General features: G+C 43.9%; 1 protein-coding gene across 2 annotated transcripts in view; it reads left to right on the top strand.

Moving 5' to 3' along the window:
- The window catches only part of LOC110489401 (CUB and sushi domain-containing protein 3), a 660,686-nt gene that overhangs the window by 427,889 nt on the left and 215,343 nt on the right, over positions 1 to 17,454 (top strand). For both annotated transcript variants that reach the window (XM_036971422.2, XM_036971421.2), the window contains exons 22-23: positions 12,463 to 12,632; positions 13,092 to 13,248. In XM_036971422.2, the coding sequence (XP_036827317.2) occupies positions 12,463 to 12,632; positions 13,092 to 13,248 (327 nt within the window). The remainder of the gene's footprint in view (positions 1 to 12,462; positions 12,633 to 13,091; positions 13,249 to 17,454) is intronic.

Raw genomic sequence — 17,454 nt, 5'->3', positions numbered from 1 at the left:
GCCCATTTTATCTTTGTACAATGATGCAGTAAAAGCATGGCACTCAACAGTGTAATCAGGTCAGATTGCATGAAGGCAAGGAGTTCCTCCCTTCTTTATTATTGTAAATGTCAATATGTTTTACTGTTTGATATTCCATCAAGCCCAGTCCGGGGGGAGATAGAGCTTAAGTATTTTGCTCTGATGACGTCAGCTAGGCTGTGCCTCTCTCTCTTTCTCCCTCTCTCTTAGTATTAAGCAGTTGGATTTTAATTTGGGAGTAAATGGATAACAGAGGGTTTTCATTGATTAACATTAGGCACAAAAAGTGTTGCTCCGGTTTAATCCTGCTTTAATGCAACATCAAGGAGTCAAACTGTGGGAATTTTGGAAAGGAGGGAGAGAAGATGTACAACTGAATTTATTTACTTTACCTCTATAGAACTAAGCAAGTCAGTTAAGAACATATTTTTATTTTCAATAATGGCCTTAGAACAGTGTTACCTGCCTTGTTCAGGGGCAGAACAACAGATTTTTACCTTGTCAGTTCAGGGATTTGATCTTGCAACCTTTCAGTTATTAGTCCAACTCTCTAACCACTAGGCTACTTGCCACCCCAGTTGAATGCCTTCAACTGAAATGTGTCTTCCGCATTTAACTCAACCCCTGAATCAGAGAGGTGCAGGGGGGCTGCCTTTAGGAGAGGCGAGGAATAGTGATATATGTACTATGTAGATCTCAGATTGTGATTTCTGTACACAGGAGTGTCGGTAAAGTAGCCTAAAGCTTTGTTGGTGTTGTCTATCCATTTACAGTGTCAAGCCAATGTAGAAAAAGTCTAAAACAACTTGAATCCATTGTTCTTTTGGGATCCTCTAAAGCTTTTTGTAGTCTTTGAACAAACATACTGTATCAGGTGGGAGGATGTGTGAGCAGGTTGGGTTTTTGTTTTCTGTGTGTTTGTGATAATATAAAGCCTATTCACACCAACCGACAGACACGTAGGCAAACACTCATGCATTCATACACACACAAACACCCTCTCTCGCTCTCTGAAGTGAGAACAGGTGGCTGTGTGTAAATAATTGGAATTGCACTTGAGAATTCCGTTTGTCTGATTATCTGTCTGAGTAATTTTTGCTTTTGACCTAAACTGCACTGCATTGCAGATTCCTTTCCACCTCTCTTTTGTTTCCCTCGGCTCACAAGTTCATATTCCATCATAAAGCAATTTCGGGAACGTTTCGCCTGTGTCACTCGCTGCTGCATTTACAATGGATTTGTTTCCCCACCTTACTCACATTTTCTAATGTGCTTGTTTCCTTGTTTACAGGAGCACTAGTTCCCTTCATTGTCAGGGCTGAAATCCATCATAACCCATGGTGTTGCCTCAGATTTGTATTACTAAGGGACCAGGCTCTCTGTGCAAGCTACAGGGGTTGGGTTTTACACACTAGGATGTAAGCAGTCTTGTCTAAGCCAAAACGGTCCGTAAGGCAGGAGCCTATGTCCTGTTTCTGCATTGCTAAGCAGCTTGATGTTCAAGTACACCACTGTCACGTGTGCTCCCTCTCCGGGCTCTAGGTCACCAGGCTGCTCGTTATGGCGCGCACCTGTCATCATCGTTACACGCACCTGCGCGTCATCACTCACCTGGACACCATCACTTCCTTGATTTACCTGCCCTATATGTGTCACTCCCTTTGGGTCCTCATTGTTTCTGTTTCCTGTCTGTGCGTTGTTCATGTGTCTTGTATTATGTTTCATTTATTTATTAAAACACTCTCTCCCTGAACTTCCCGACTCTCAGCGCACATCGTTACAACCACCTGGACAGGAAGCTAGTCTATCGCAGGGCCTTACCCCCAATCCATCTCCTTAATGCTGAGAGCCAAGCAATTAGTTTAGTATAAACCGTGTTAAACAATGAACAGGTTGTTTCCAGAATGAACTGTTTCCATTTTGGTAGACGTGGATGCAATTATTTTGTGTATGCCCATGGCTTGTAATGTCATCTGTGTAATGGTCTTCTTCTTCCTCTGACGAGGAGGACCAATGCACAGCGTGGTACGTGTTCATGATTATTTTAATAGAACACTGAAAAATACAAAATAACGACGTGAAATAACAAAACATTTCCATGTGGAACACACAGAAAATAACCACCCACAAAACACAATAGAAAACAGGCTACCTAAATATGGCTGCCAATCAGAGACAACGACTGACACCTGCCTCTGATTTTTTTTTTTTTTTATTTTTTTTTTTTTTTATTTCACCTTTATTTAACCAGGTAGGCTAGTTGAGAACAAGTTCTCATTTACAACTGCGACCTGGCCAAGATAAGGCATAGCAGTGTGAACAGACAACACGGAGTTACACATGGAGTAAACAATTAACAAGTCAATAACACAGTAGAAAAAAGGGGAGTCTATATATACATTGTGTGCAAAAGGCATGAGAAGGTAGGCAAATAATTACAATTATGCAGATTAACACTGGAGTGATAAATGATCAGATGGTTATGTACAGGTAGAGATATTGGTGTGCAAAAGAGCAGAAAAATAAAAATAAATAAATAAAAACAGTATGGGGATGAGGTAGGTGAAAATGGGTGGGCTATTTACCAATAGACTATGTACAGCGATCGGTTAGCTGCTCAGATAGCAGATGTTTGAAGTTGGTGAGGGAGCTAAAAGTCTCCAACTTCAGCGATTTTTGCAATTCGTTCCAGTCACAGGCAGCAGAGAACTGGAACGAAAGGCGGCCAAATGAGGTGTTGGCTTTAGGGATGATCAGTGAGATACACCTGCTGGAGCGCGTGCTACGGATGGGTGTTGCCATCGTAACCAGTGAACTGAGATAAGGCGGAGCTTTACCTAGCATGGACTTGTAGATGACCTGGAGCCAGTGGGTCTGGCGACGAATATGTAGCGAGGGCCAGCCGACTAGAGCATACAAGTCGCAGTGGTGGGTGGTATAAGGTGCTTTAGTGACAAAACGGATGGCACTGTGATAAACTGCATCCAGTTTGCTGAGTAGAGTGTTGGAAGCAATTTTGTAGATGACGTCGCCGAAGTCGAGGATCGGTAGGATAGTCAGTTTTACTAGGGTAAGTTTGGCGGCGTGAGTGAAGGAGGCTTTGTTGCGGAATAGAAAGCCGACTCTTGATTTGATTTTCGATTGGAGATGTTTGATATGGGTCTGGAAGGAGAGTTTAGAGTCTAGCCAGACACCTAGGTACTTATAGATGTCCACATATTCAAGGTCGGAACCATCCAGGGTGGTGATGCTGGTCAGGCGTGCGGGTGCAGGCAGCGAACGGTTGAAAAGCATGCATTTGGTTTTACTAGCGTTTAAGAGCAGTTGGAGGCCACGGAAGGAGTGCTGTATGGCATTGAAGCTCGTTTGGAGGTTAGATAGCACAGTGTCCAAGGACGGGCCGGAAGTATATAGAATGGTGTCGTCTGCGTAGAGGTGGATCTGGGAATCGCCCGCAGCATGAGAAACATCATTGATATATACAGAGAAAAGAGTCGGCCCGAGAATTGAACCCTGTGGCACCCCCATAGAGACTGCCAGAGGACCGGACAGCATGCCCTCCGATTTGACACACTGAACTCTGTCTGCAAAGTAATTGGTGAACCAGGCAAGGCAGTCATCCGAAAAACCGAGGCTACTGAGTCTGCCGATAAGAATACGGTGATTGACAGAGTCGAAAGCCTTGGCAAGGTCTATGAAGACGGCTGCACAGTACTGTCTTTTATCGATGGCGGTTATGATATCGTTTAGTACCTTGAGCGTGGCTGAGGTACACCCGTGACCGGCTCGGAAACCAGATTGCACAGCGGAGAAGGTACGGTGGGATTCAAGATGGTCAGTGACCTGTTTGTTGACTTGGCTTTCGAAGACCTTAGATAGGCAGGGCAGGATGGATATAGGTCTGTAACAGTTTGGGTCCAGGGTGTCGCCCCCTTTGAAGAGGGGGATGACTGCGGCAGCTTTCCAATCCTTGGGGATCTCAGACGATATGAAAGAGAGGTTGAACAGGCTGGTAATAGGGGTTGCGACAATGGCGGCGGATAGTTTCAGGAATAGAGGGTCCAGATTGTCCAGCCCAGCTGATTTGTACGGGTCCAGGTTTTGCAGCTCTTTCAGGACATCTGCTATCTTGATTTGGGTAAAGGAGAACCTGGAGAGGCTTGGGCAAGTAGCTGCGGGGGGGGGGGAGCTGTTGTCCGAGGTTGGAGTAGCCAGGCGGAAGGCATGGCCAGCCGTTGAGAAATGCTTGTTGAAGTTTTCGATAATCATGGATTTATCGGTGGTGACCATGTTACCTAGTCTCAGTGCAGTGGGCAGCTGGGAGGAGGTGCTCTTGTTCTCCATGGACTTCACAGTGTCCCAGAACTTTTTGGAGTTGGAGCTACAGGATGCAAACTTCTGCCTGAAGAAGTTGGCTTTAGCTTTCCTGACTGACTGTGTGTATTGGTTCCTGACTTCCCTGAACAGTTGCATATCGCGGGGACTATTCGATGTTAGCGCAGTCCGCCACAGGATGTTTTTGTGCTGGTCGAGGGCAGTCAGGTCTGGAGTGAACCAGGGGCTATATCTGTTCTTAGTTCTGCATTTTTTGAACGGAGCATGCTTATCTAAAATGGTGAGGAAGTTACTTTTAAAGAAAGACCAGGCATCCTCAACTGACGGGATGAGGTCAATGTCCTTCCAGGATACCCGGGCCAGGTCGATTAGAAAGGCCTGCTCACAGAAGTGTTTTAGGGAGCGTTTGACAGTGATGAGGGGTGGTCGTTTGACTGCGGCTCCGTAGCGGATACAGGCAATGAGGCAGTGATCGCTGAGATCCTGGTTGTAGACAGCGGAGGTGTATTTGGAGGGCCAGTTGGTCAGGATGACGTCAATGAGGGTGCCCTTGTTTACAGAGTTAGGGTTGTACCTGGTGGGTTCCTTGATGATTTGAGTGAGATTGAGGGCATCTAGCTTAGATTGTAGGACTGCCGGGGTGTTAAGCATATCCCAGTTTAGGTCACCTAACAGAACAAACTCTGAAGCTAGATGGGGGGCGATCAATTCACAAATGGTGTCCAGGGCACAGCTGGGAGCTGAGGGGGGTCGGTAGCAGGCGGCAACAGTGAGAGACTTATTTCTGGAGAGAGTAATTTTCAAAATTAGTAGTTCGAACTGTTTGGGTATGGACCTGGAGAGTATGACATTACTTTGCAGGCTATCTCTGCAGTAGACTGCAACTCCTCCCCCTTTGGCAGTTCTATCTTGACGGAAGATGTTATAGTTGGGTATGGAAATCTCAGAATTTTTGGTGGCCTTCCTGAGCCAGGATTCAGACACGGCAAGGACATCAGGGTTAGCAGAGTGTGCTAGAGCAGTGAGTAAGACACACTTAGGGAGGAGGCTTCTGATGTTGACATGCATGAAACCAAGGCTTTTTCGATCACAGAAGTCAACAAATGAGGGTGCCTGGGGACATGCAGGGCCTGGGTTTACCTCCACATCACCCGCGGAACAGAGAAGGAGTAGTATGAGGGTGCGGCTGAAGGCTATCAAAACTGGTCGCCTAGGGCGTTGGGGACAGAGAATAAGAGGAGCAGGTTTCTGGGTATGGTAGAATATATTCAGGGCATAATGCGCAAACAGGGGTATGGTGGGGTGCGGGTACAGCGGAGGTAAGCCCAGGCACTGGGTGATGATGAGAGAGGTTGTATCTCTGGACATGCTGGTTGTATTGGGTGAGGTCACCGCATGTGTGGGGGGTGGGACAAAGGAGGTATCAGGGGTATAAAGAGTGGAACTAGGGGCTCCATTGTAAACTAAAACAATGATAACTAACCTGCACAACAGTATACAAGGCATATTGACATTTGAGAGAGACATACAGCAAGGCATACAGTAATCACAGGTGTTGAATTGGGAGAGCTAGCTAAAACAGTAGGTGAGACAACAACAGCTAATCAGCTAGCACAACAACAGCAGGTAGAATGGCGATTGATTAGGCAGAGAGGGTCGGATTAACTACACACAGAGCCTAAGTGCGGCTGGGGCCGACAGATAAAACATAAACAAGCAGAATGGATTACCGTGAATTAATGGACAGTCCAGCATGCATCAGCTATGTAGCCAAGTGATCAGTGTCCAAGGGGCAGCGGTGGATGGGGCAGGGAAGCTGGACTGGCGAGTGTTATCCAGGTTAGAAAACTAACAATGACTAAATAGCTTGTAGCCAGTTAGCTGGTTAGCTTCTGAAGGTTCTTGAGTGTGTTCTAAAAATGTAAAGATAATAGCGGTTCCGTATCACATTGGGTGAGGCAGGTTACCGGAAGGTATAAACAAATTAAAAATCGAAAAGGGATAGAAAGTAAATATGGGTTCAGTGAGTGTTTGGGACGCGGCGATTCAGATGGTTAGCAGGCCTGTGCTAACAAGCTAACAGTTAGTAGACGGTGCTAAACACGGTAGCAGTTAGCGGACCGGGCTAAACAAGCTAGCAGTTAGCAGGCCGAATTTGCAAGCAAGGAGATAGCAAGGGCTAGAGAGTTAGCCTTTGGGGACGTCGCGATGGGGGGAGTCTGTTTATTCCTCTTCATGCGGTGACATCAATGGACCGGTCGTGGGTCTGGATATTGTAGCCCAGGAGCTCAAAATGTTCCGTTTGCGATGGGAATCCGGGGGTGAAAAATAAAAATAAAATAATAGATAGGTCCGTTATGCTCTGGTTAGAGTCGCGTTGTTCGAACTGGCGAGAGCTTTCCGAGCTAAAGGTTAGCTGATGACCGGTTAGCTGACCGGTTAGCTGAAGACCGCTAGCAATGTTTTGCTGAAGCTGGTAGTTAGTTGGCTAGTTGGCTAGCTTCAGTTGAGGGGTTCCAGATCCGAAGTAAATATAAATACTTTAGGAAAAAAAAGCTACGTTGGGTGAGGCGGGTTGCAGGAGAGTATTTAGAAGAAGTTGAGGTTCAGCAAAAAGTTTTAAAGATATGTGAAGAAAAAAAACGAAAACGAAACGAAAACAAACGATATATACAAGGGACACGACAACACGTCCTACTGCTACGCCATCTTGGATCTTGACTGGACCATACTAGGCCAAACACATAGAAATATAACAACAGAACAAAACATAGAAAAACAACATAGAATGCCCACCACAACTCACGCCCTGACCAACTAAAATAAAGACATCAAAAAGGAACTAAGGTCAGAACATGACAATCTGAAATTATAGGATTTAGATCAAATGTCCCAAAAAACATTCTGGATGATTGATGTTGATTGTTTTGTTTTGGCCAAAATGTCCATTTTACCTGTAAGTCCATGGGATATAGGACGAATGTAACTGCAGTCACACCTGATGATGACTGACCTGTGTCTTTTTGTGTGTACTGTGGCTGGTTCCTTTCTCTCATTGCAACACACTAATGCTTGAAGGGACAAGAGAAATAGCATCTTTTGTATGTCAATAAATGACGTAAAGAAAAAACTCCAGTCTTTATTGCAGACCAGCTGTACGGTTGGGTTCTATCTCATTGCCTTACAAGGCACAGAGTAGCTTGCCAAAGGAAACCACCTCCGCTCAGACAGGACCTATTATTAGCTACTTCCTCAGAACCATTTCAGGCAGGTTATCACCTGAAAATGAACAAGAAAGATCCCCCACACATACGCACATACACAGGCCACACACACAAGCACAAACACACCCCACTAGCACAGTAACAATAGGACAAATATGAAATGATCTTGCCTGCTTGCACCAGATCATTGATCCACTCTAATGGAAAGCTGAACACGCAGGATTACCATTCTAACCGGTTATTGGTGGTTGTGCAGTAGGCACTCGTTTTAACGGAAGTGCTCTATTTCATCATCTTGTCTCATGTGTCATGCAATGTGGTGTGTGTGTCTGTGTGTGTGCATGTGCGCTCTGTCACAAACATGTTCCATATAGCTACCACACTACAGTGGTAGGCTTCATTACCAACAACAATGAGACTGCCTACAGGGAGGAAGTGAGGGCCCTCGGAGTGTGGTGTCAGGAAAATAACCTCTCACTCAACATCAACAAAACAAAGGAGATGATCATGGACTGCAGGATACAGCAGAGGGAGCACCCCCCTATCCACATCGACGGGACAGTAGTGGGGAAGGTGGAAAGTTTTAAGTTCCTTGGCGTACACATCACAGACAAACTGAAATGGTCCACCCACACAGACAGCGTGTTGAAGAAGGCACAACAGCGCCTCTTTAACCTCAGGAGGCTGAAGGAATTTGGCTTGTCCCCAAAAACACTCACAAACTTTAATTAATAGATGCACAATTGAGAGCATCCTGTCAGGCTGTATCACCGCCTGGTACGGCAACTGCTCCGCCCACAAACGTAAGGCTCTCCAGAGGGTAGTGACGTCTGCACAACGTATCACCGGGGGCAAACTACCTGCCCTCCAGGACACCTACAGCACCCGATGTCAAAAATATAATCAAGGACAACAACCACCCGAGCCACTGCCTGTTCACCCCGCTATCATCCAGAAAGCGAGGTCAGTACAGGTGCATCAAAACTGGGACCGAGAGACTGAAAAACAGCTTCTATCTCAAGGCCATCAGACTGTTAAACAGACATCACTAACATTGAGTGGCTGCGCCAACATACTGACTCAAATCTCTAGCCACTTTAATAATAAAACATTTGATGTAATAAATGTATCACTAGTCACTTTAAACTATACCACTTTATAAAATGTTTACATACCCTACACTACTCATTTCATATGTATATACTGTACTCTATACCATCTACTGCATCTTGCCTATGCCGTTCGGCCCTCGCACATCCACAGCCATACATACATATTCTTATTCATTCCTTTACACTTGTGTGTATAAGGTCGTTGTTGGGAAATTGTTAGATTACTTGTTAGATATTACTGCACAGTCGGAACTAGAAGGACAAGCATTCCGCTACATTTGTATTAACATGTGTATGTGACAAATAACATTTGATTAGATTTGATTTATAGTAATGATGGCTGTTAATAAGTAAACACACCTCATTCTCACCTAGATTTTCAAGTTGTATTAGTCGTATGTATGGGAAACACATGGTATATACCGTCCAGCGAAATGCTTACGTCTCGACAATGCAACAACAATAACAAATTGATAAAAGCCTACAGTGTAATGCTACCTTGCTGGCTGTGGTGCACTGATTAAAACCTACAGTATAATGTAACCTTGCTGGCTGTGGTGCACGGATTAAAACCTACAGTATAATGTTACCTGGCTGGGTCTGGGGGCTGATTGACACCTACAGTATAATGTTACCTGGCTGGCTGTGGTGCCCTGATTAAAACCTACAGTATAATATTACCTGGCTGGCTGTGGTGCACTGATTAAAACCTACAGTATAATGTTACCTGGCTGGGTCTGGGGGCTGATTGACACCTACAGTATAATGTTACCTGGCTGGCTGTGGTACCCTGATTAAAACCTACAGTATAATGTTACCTGGCTGGGTCTGGGGGCTGATTGACACCTACAGTATAATGTTACCTGGCTGGGTCTGGGGGCTGATTGACACCTACAGTATAATGTTACCTGGCTGGCTGTGGTGCCCTGATTAAAACCTACAGTATAATGTTACCTGGCTGGGTCTGGGGGCTGATTGACACCTACAGTATAATGTTACCTGGCTGGGTCTGGGGGCTGATTGACACCTACAGTATAATGTTACCTGGCTGGCTGTGGTGCCCTGATTAAAACCTACAGTATAATGTTACCTGGCTGGCTGTGGGGCCCTGATTAAAACCTACAGTATAATGTTACCTGGCTGGCTGTGGGGGCTGATTGAAACCTACAGTATAATGTTACCTGACTGGCTGTGGGGGCTGATTGAAACCTACAGTATAATGTTACCTGGTTGGCTGTATTTGTATTTATATTGTATTTACATTTGATTAGATTTGATTTATAGTAATGATGGCTGTTAATAAGTAAACACACCTCATTCTCACCTAGATTTTCAAGTTGTATTAGTCGTATGTATTGACACCTACAGTATAATGTTACCTGGCTGGCTGTGGTGCCCTGATTAAAACCTACAGTATAATATTACCTGGCTGGCTGTGGTGCACTGATTAAAACCTACAGTATAATGTTACCTGGCTGGGTCTGGGGGCTGATTGACACCTACAGTATAATGTTACCTGGCTGGCTGTGGTACCCTGATTAAAACCTACAGTATGATGTTACCTGGCTGGCTGTGGTGCACTGATTAAAACCTACAGTATAATGTTACCTGGCTGGGTCTGGGGGCTGATTGACACCTACAGTATAATGTTACCTGGCTGGGTCTGGGGGCTGATTGACACCTACAGTATAATGTTACCTGGCTGGCTGTGGTGCCCTGATTAAAACCTACAGTATAATGTTACCTGGCTGGGTCTGGGGGCTGATTGACACCTACAGTATAATGTTACCTGGCTGGGTCTGGGGGCTGATTGACACCTACAGTATAATGTTACCTGGCTGGCTGTGGTGCCCTGATTAAAACCTACAGTATAATGTTACCTGGCTGGCTGTGGGGCCCTGATTAAAACCTACAGTATAATGTTACCTGGCTGGCTGTGGGGGCTGATTGAAACCTACAGTATAATGTTACCTGACTGGCTGTGGGGGCTGATTGAAACCTACAGTATAATGTTACCTGGTTGGCTGTATTTGTATTTATTGTCGATCCCCATTAGCCGCTGCCAAAGCTGCTGCTTCTCTTCCTGGGAGGCCCTGATAAAAGCTGCTCCTTCTTCTCTGATGCACTGATTTCTACCACCCTTCGCGACTCCTCAAATAGCAATGGGGCTTTGCAGCTATCGCATAACACTGCAAACACAGATGCGCAGATGTGCACACACACTCACTCACAAGCGTATGTCAACACACACACAAGCACATAACCCTAATCCAGCACCCCTCCTACTCATGTACTGTCAGCTCCCTGCTTCTTAAAGCCACCTCGTCCCTGACCCCTCTTTTGTCTGAGCAGTAATGCAAGGATCGGTTTTTAAGATAATTTAACCCCTGGCCCCTCTTCCTCTTCTCGTCCTCTTCCCCCTGCCTCCCCTGTCTCTGAGTCCTCTGCCTCACGGCACAGGGCTGTTAAAAAAGAGGGCTGTCTTCAAGTTGCCTATCACACTGTATCACACCCGACCAGGGACCTGGCTCAGGGGAGAGGAGACTGTCGGCAGCAGACGGAAATGACTTCAGACACCAAGTGCAGGGAGAGTCAGAGTCACATCCAAGATGCTGCTCCCTCCTCAGTGCTGTCTGAGCAGCATCCTTCCCGTGGCTGAGACTGTAGATGTGCAGCTCTGACAATATCACAAGGCACTTCCTGAGTCCTGAGTGTCTGGGGTTCACTGCCAACAATGTGTGTGACTAGTACTTTTAGGACACACTCAAAGTCGTGCCATGGTCCTGCTCTTAAGAGCAGTCAGTCAGTTTTAATGTGATGTATTTAATTTACACTGAGAGATTTGGACTGAAGTTGAACCTCGGAGGGTCAAAAGCTCCTTACTCCAAAAAGTTTTTTCTCTCCCCTGATGTGCCCCCCACCACCCTGACACACACACACACACACACACACACACACACACACACACACACACAGTGGGGTAAGAGTGATGAAGAAGGGTAATTTAAGGGGAGGGAGTTCTTGTCTCGAACACAAAAATTCACATGGTTCCTGACACGGGTTTCTTGGAGATATGGCGAGAGAGATAGAGTGTAAAGGTAATTGTTTTAATGGATGCGATAACTGTTGTGATTTATTCAAAATATGATACTAGTAATATCGTCATAACATCTAGGGGCTGTGAGTGAAACGGTGCATGGGGCATTAAATAAATCACCCTGGCTGCTGCTGTATGCACCACCCGACAAAGCTCCCCTCTGCAAAATGCATGATGGGTAGCAATACATCTGCTTTTACGGGGTTTTGTTCCATTAACTCTGAATTTGATGGTTATTGTTCAGTGTCAGGGTCCATGGCCCCGATCCCAGGCCTTGTAGTTGAGCTCTGAGCAGCGACATGAATAATAATAATAACCCAGGAAGTCTATTCTGTCAGTTCCAATTCCAGATTTGCTTCTGAGCCCTCTAGATGGTTTACATCTTTGGTATCCAGGCACAAAATGCGAGGCAGGAATCAGAACAAGAAAGCGACGATTCATGTTTTATGTGATTTACATCCAGGATATGTCCATAGTGGTGAACTAGTACTGTATGTAAATACATGTGATCAAACGTGCTGTTATATATGAACTGAACATTATGTGTATGTAAAATGTCATGTAAAATGAAAAAGTTTTACATTTATATTCCCCTGACGATAGACCGTCGTTGTCACATGCACTTTCCAATGGTGTTGTTTTGTTCTCTCTACTTCTGTCCTCCATCCTGTAGCCGAGTGTGGCTCATCTGTCATAAACAATGAGGGGATTATGTTGTCGCCGAACTACCCAATGAACTACGAGAACAACCATGAGTGCATCTACAGCATCCAGGTGCAGGCTGGGAAGGGAATCAACATCTCTGCCAGGACCTTCCATCTGGCACAGGGGGACATTCTCAAGGTACTGGCTGGTCTCTCTCTCTCTGTCTCTGTCTCTGTCTCTGTGTGTATAGTACTCCTGTGATGGTCAATGACACTTAAGCATGTGGATTCTGTCCATGGTAATAAGCCTTGTAGGTACATGTAGGTACATAAATAGTGAAATGGATTCTTAATCTCATCAATGGCATTATGCTGGATACAGTAGTCTGGAATCCAACTGAATTTTAACAACATGTTGCCTCAAGAGCAGCTCTCATTGAGTTAAGAACGGTCATCTTTAACAAGGACCTACCCTCTCCTGTCATTAACCATTAGCACCTGTAATCAGGTACATTCTCTATTAGACAGTGATAATAATCAGACTGAAAAGGCAATACTTTACACACTTGACATTACAATGACATATACACGTTCATGAAAACAAAGTCATACTTTGCAATGAACAGAACTGAACTAAAGGGTACTCTTCTCTCTGCAGATCTATGATGGTAAAGACAGCATGGCCCATGTCCTAGGGGCATTCACAGGCTCATCCATGCTGGGTCTAACCCTCATTAGTACCTCAAACCAGCTGTGGCTGGAGTTCTACTCTGACCCGGAGTCCACCGGAGAGGGCTTCAAGCTGGTTTACTCTAGTAAGTTACCAACCAGTCAGTGTGCAGTGGTTCTGATAACATGTGTTATAATGTATACAAATAAGGAAAGAAAGTTGCACACTTTAATGGGTAAACCTAATCAACGTTTAATACCCTGAAGAAGGCACTGCGTTGCCTAAACATTGGTTAGTTTTACCCATTAAATTATTATGAACATAATATACATTTCTATTAGAGGTCGACTGATTATGATTTTTCAATCCCGATAACGATACTGATTATTGGAAGACCAAAAAAAGACGATACCAATTAATCAGTCGATTTTTATATACATATTTGTAATAATGACAATTACAACAATACTGAATGAACACTTTTATTTTAACTTAATATAATACAGAAATAAAATCAATTTAGTCTCAAATAAATAATGAAACATGTTCGACTTGGTTTAAATAATGCAGAAACACAGTATTGGAGAAGAAAGTAAAAGTGCAATATGTGCCATGTAAAAAAGCTAACGTTTAAATTCCTTGCTCAGAACATGAGAACATATGAAAGCTGGTGGTTTCTTTTAACATGAGTCTTCAATATTCCCAGTTAAGAAGTTTTAGGTTGTAGTAATTATAGGAATGACTATTGGATGTTCTTATAGGCACTATAGTATTGCCAACCTAATCTCAAGAGTTGTGCTGTTTGAATGAATGCTTACGATCCTGCTGCTGCCTACCACCGCTCAGTCAGACTGCTATATCAAATATAAAATCATAGATTTAAATATAACATAATAAACACACAGAAATACGAGCCTTAGGTCATTAATATGGTCAAATCCGGAAACTATCATTTCGAAAACTAAACGTTTGTTCTTTCAGTGAAATACGGAACCGTTCCGTATTTTATCTAATGGGTGGCAACCCTAAGTCTAAATATTGCTGTTACATTGCACAACCTTCAATGTTATGTCATAATTACGTAAAATTCTGGCAAATTAATTGCGGTCTTTGTTAGGAAGAAATGGTTTTCACATAGTTCACAATGAGCCAGGCAACCCAAACTGTTGCATGTACCCTGACTCTGCTTGCACTGAATGCAAGAGAAGTGACACATTTCCCTAGTGAATATTGCCTGCTAACATTAATTTATTTTAACTAAATATGCAGGTTTAAAAATATATAATTGTGTATTGATTTGAATAAAGGCATTGATGTTTATGGTTAAGCACATTGGTGCAACGATTGTGCTTTTTCGTGAATGCACTTTTGTTAAATCATCACCTGTTTGGCGAAATTGAAGAAGGCTGTGATTCGATGATAAATTAACAGTCACCACATTGATTATATGCAACGCAGGACAAGCTAGTTAAACTAGTAATATCATCAACCATGTGTAGTTAACTAGTGATTATGTTAAGATTGATTGTTTTTTATAAAATAAGTTTAATGCTAGCTAGCAACTTACCTTGGCTCCTTGCTGCACTCGCATAACAGGTGGTCAGCCTGCCACGCAGTCTCCTTGTGGGATTGCAATGCAATCTGATGCCGATTACCGATTGTTATGAAAACTTGAAATCGGTCGACCTCTAATTTCTAAACAGTTTACCCTCTGTTAGTCAGCACCTCTACAAACATTTTGGGGTATGCATCAGCTCAATGCCTTTTTACTGCACTAACTCTAGTAAATTTCATTAACAGGTGGTTATTAGGCATGTGTTAAGGATTTGCTGAACAATTGTTTACAAATTGTTAGTCAATGCGTTTTACTGGATCTATTATTGTCTTATTCTAAAATGTTTCCTTGGTTCCTATGGTTTCAGCGGGGGATGGGGGTCATCCTATGATTGGTGCTTTAGCTAGGACCATAATATAAGTCTTCCTGTGGGAGTGTGAAAGTAGCTGGTCATGTGATGTGTTACGTCATCTTTATCAGGATTCCCAATCATATTGATATTTATGAGAAATAGAGTGTCAGGTGTTCACTCTAGATATATAATCACACACCAGTTATTTTCCCACTACAGTCAGTCTTTCCATCTGACTTGTAAAATACTTGTAAAATAAGTAGGACTTAAAATAAGTAGGACTTAAAGGGGCTTCATAACTTTTTGAAAAAAAATTAACAGCAGCTTGCCCCTTTAAAGGGCATTAGAATTTTGTTGACAGCCAGGAGTGGATTTCAAGGGAACATTCCACAGCTTGGTCCAAGGTAATATCAATTACCTGAAAAATAACCTCTACACTTGTCTTTGTTGACCTTGTCCTTGCCCCTCACACCAAACCAGACTATGTACCACCGCAGACACATAAAAACCACACGCAATCATCTTTAATACCATTTGTTGCGCTAGCTGGTAGCTAGCCTGTGTAACATTGGACAGGGTGTTAGTTCTGAGAGAGAAAAAACACTATTAACACACTGGTGGGCAATCTACTAAATCCGTGTCTAGTGGGAGATTTCATTCCACCTGCAAGATTAGCTGTTTGATTGCATAATAAAGGTCAGTGGAAGCCCAGGGCCAAGTCCCAAATGACACCCTATTTCCTGCATGGTGCACTACTTTTGACCTGAGCTCTATTGGTTATCCAATGGTAGTGCACTATAGGGAATAGGTTATAATTTGGGACAGTCAAGTAGCAGGCGGTGAGGCCATCACAGTTCAGCCACCACAATGGTTGGAGTGTGATTAAAAAATAAAAAGAACTCAGTCTAAGTATTTTCCGGACCCAGACTTTTGTTTCCGGTTGAATGCTATGAGACAATGACCTGTAATTAACGTGCAATCAGTGTGCTAGGTGAAAATTGCCACCGTTAGTCAGTCCCAGTATCCTCGTACCTCCACCACACACTATGTTAAGTTCAGTCAACCTTGTTTTTCTCTCAGTATAGTGCAGTACATTGCTGTCATGGTAACTACTAAGTAGTCTATGAGTGCTGTGATAGACATGAGCGTTTATTCCCAAGTTCAGGGTGTACAGTTAATTGGAGGAGGGGCGGGTGGAGCAAATGGAACAGGGATTTGTATTTTGAAAGGTAGCTGTCAATGTTCTGAGGAGAGGACTGAGGTACACGTCTTATTTTAGCTTGGTTGCATTCTCATATGAGAGAGCAGAGTTCAAACCTGCAAATATGAAATTGTCAGCTACGCTAAGATGTGTGGTGGCGTTTTGAAAGACAAGAAGAAAGGGTAATATAATTATTTATTTCCTATTCCTCTCAGTTCGCTGTGTAATTATGATGGTGTGTGATGATGAGTGCGAAGGAAAACAATTATGAGAAGATAATAACAGGAAGTGTCTCTCACAGAGAGCCGGCCCACGCTCCTCATGTACCGGCCAAAAGTTCCAGACACATCTCCAAATTAACCAAGTGCTTAATCCTAATTGTTCTGCCTGCTTAATACAGGCCCCATCCCTGCCTGCGGGCCCAGTGGGATCCTCGAGTCAAATTTTCAGCCGTATTGACTGATTATAACGACCGCCCTAACTTTCTCTCTGAGCCTCTAAAAACATACATGCAACTCAAGCAGCACAGAAATAACAGGAAACGGCAGATCGGGATGGTCATTGCACTAATGACCCAAAAAAGAAGAGAGTCAAATCATATGCCTTCATGCCTGTGTGCTTGTGTCCACCCTAGCGAAGGTAAAGTTTGTGTTAACATCACAGACCTGGTTTCAAAACGTTTTTCAAGGCTGAGCTTGATTGACCTCGCCAGAGGTAATGGATGGAACCATTTGAGTAGCCCCAAAAAGTGTAAGCCCGGCCATGTGGAACTTTAGGCAGGCTCAACCGAATGCTCCAATCCTATTTGAACCCAGGTGTGTGCCAAAGTGGGTGGTGTTGCAATCTACTGCAAAGATAGCCTGCATAGTTCTGTATTACTATCCGAGTCTACCCAAACAATTTGAGCTTCTACTTCTGAAAATGCACTTTTCCAGAAACAAATCTCTCACTGTTGCCGCTTGCTATAGACCACCCTCTGCCCCCAGCTGTGCCCTCGACGCCATATGTGATTGCCCCCCATCTATCTTCTGAACTCGTGCTACTAGGTGACCTAGACTGGGACATGCTTAAATCCCTGGCCATCCTACAATCTAAGCTTGATGCCCTCAATCTCACACAAATGATCAATGAACCTACCAGGTACAACCCCAAATCCGTAAACAGGGACACCTTCATAGATATCATCCTAACTAACTCGTCCTTTTCAATCAAGATCTCAGCGATCACTGACTCATTGCCTGCA

Source organism: Oncorhynchus mykiss, chromosome 30 (genome assembly GCF_057628025.1).
Source record: "Oncorhynchus mykiss isolate SJ-2025 chromosome 30, ASM5762802v1, whole genome shotgun sequence".
NCBI lineage: Eukaryota > Metazoa > Chordata > Actinopteri > Salmoniformes > Salmonidae > Oncorhynchus > Oncorhynchus mykiss.
Note: the sequence above shows the minus strand (reverse complement) of the source record. Positions and strands in the feature narration are given on the sequence as shown.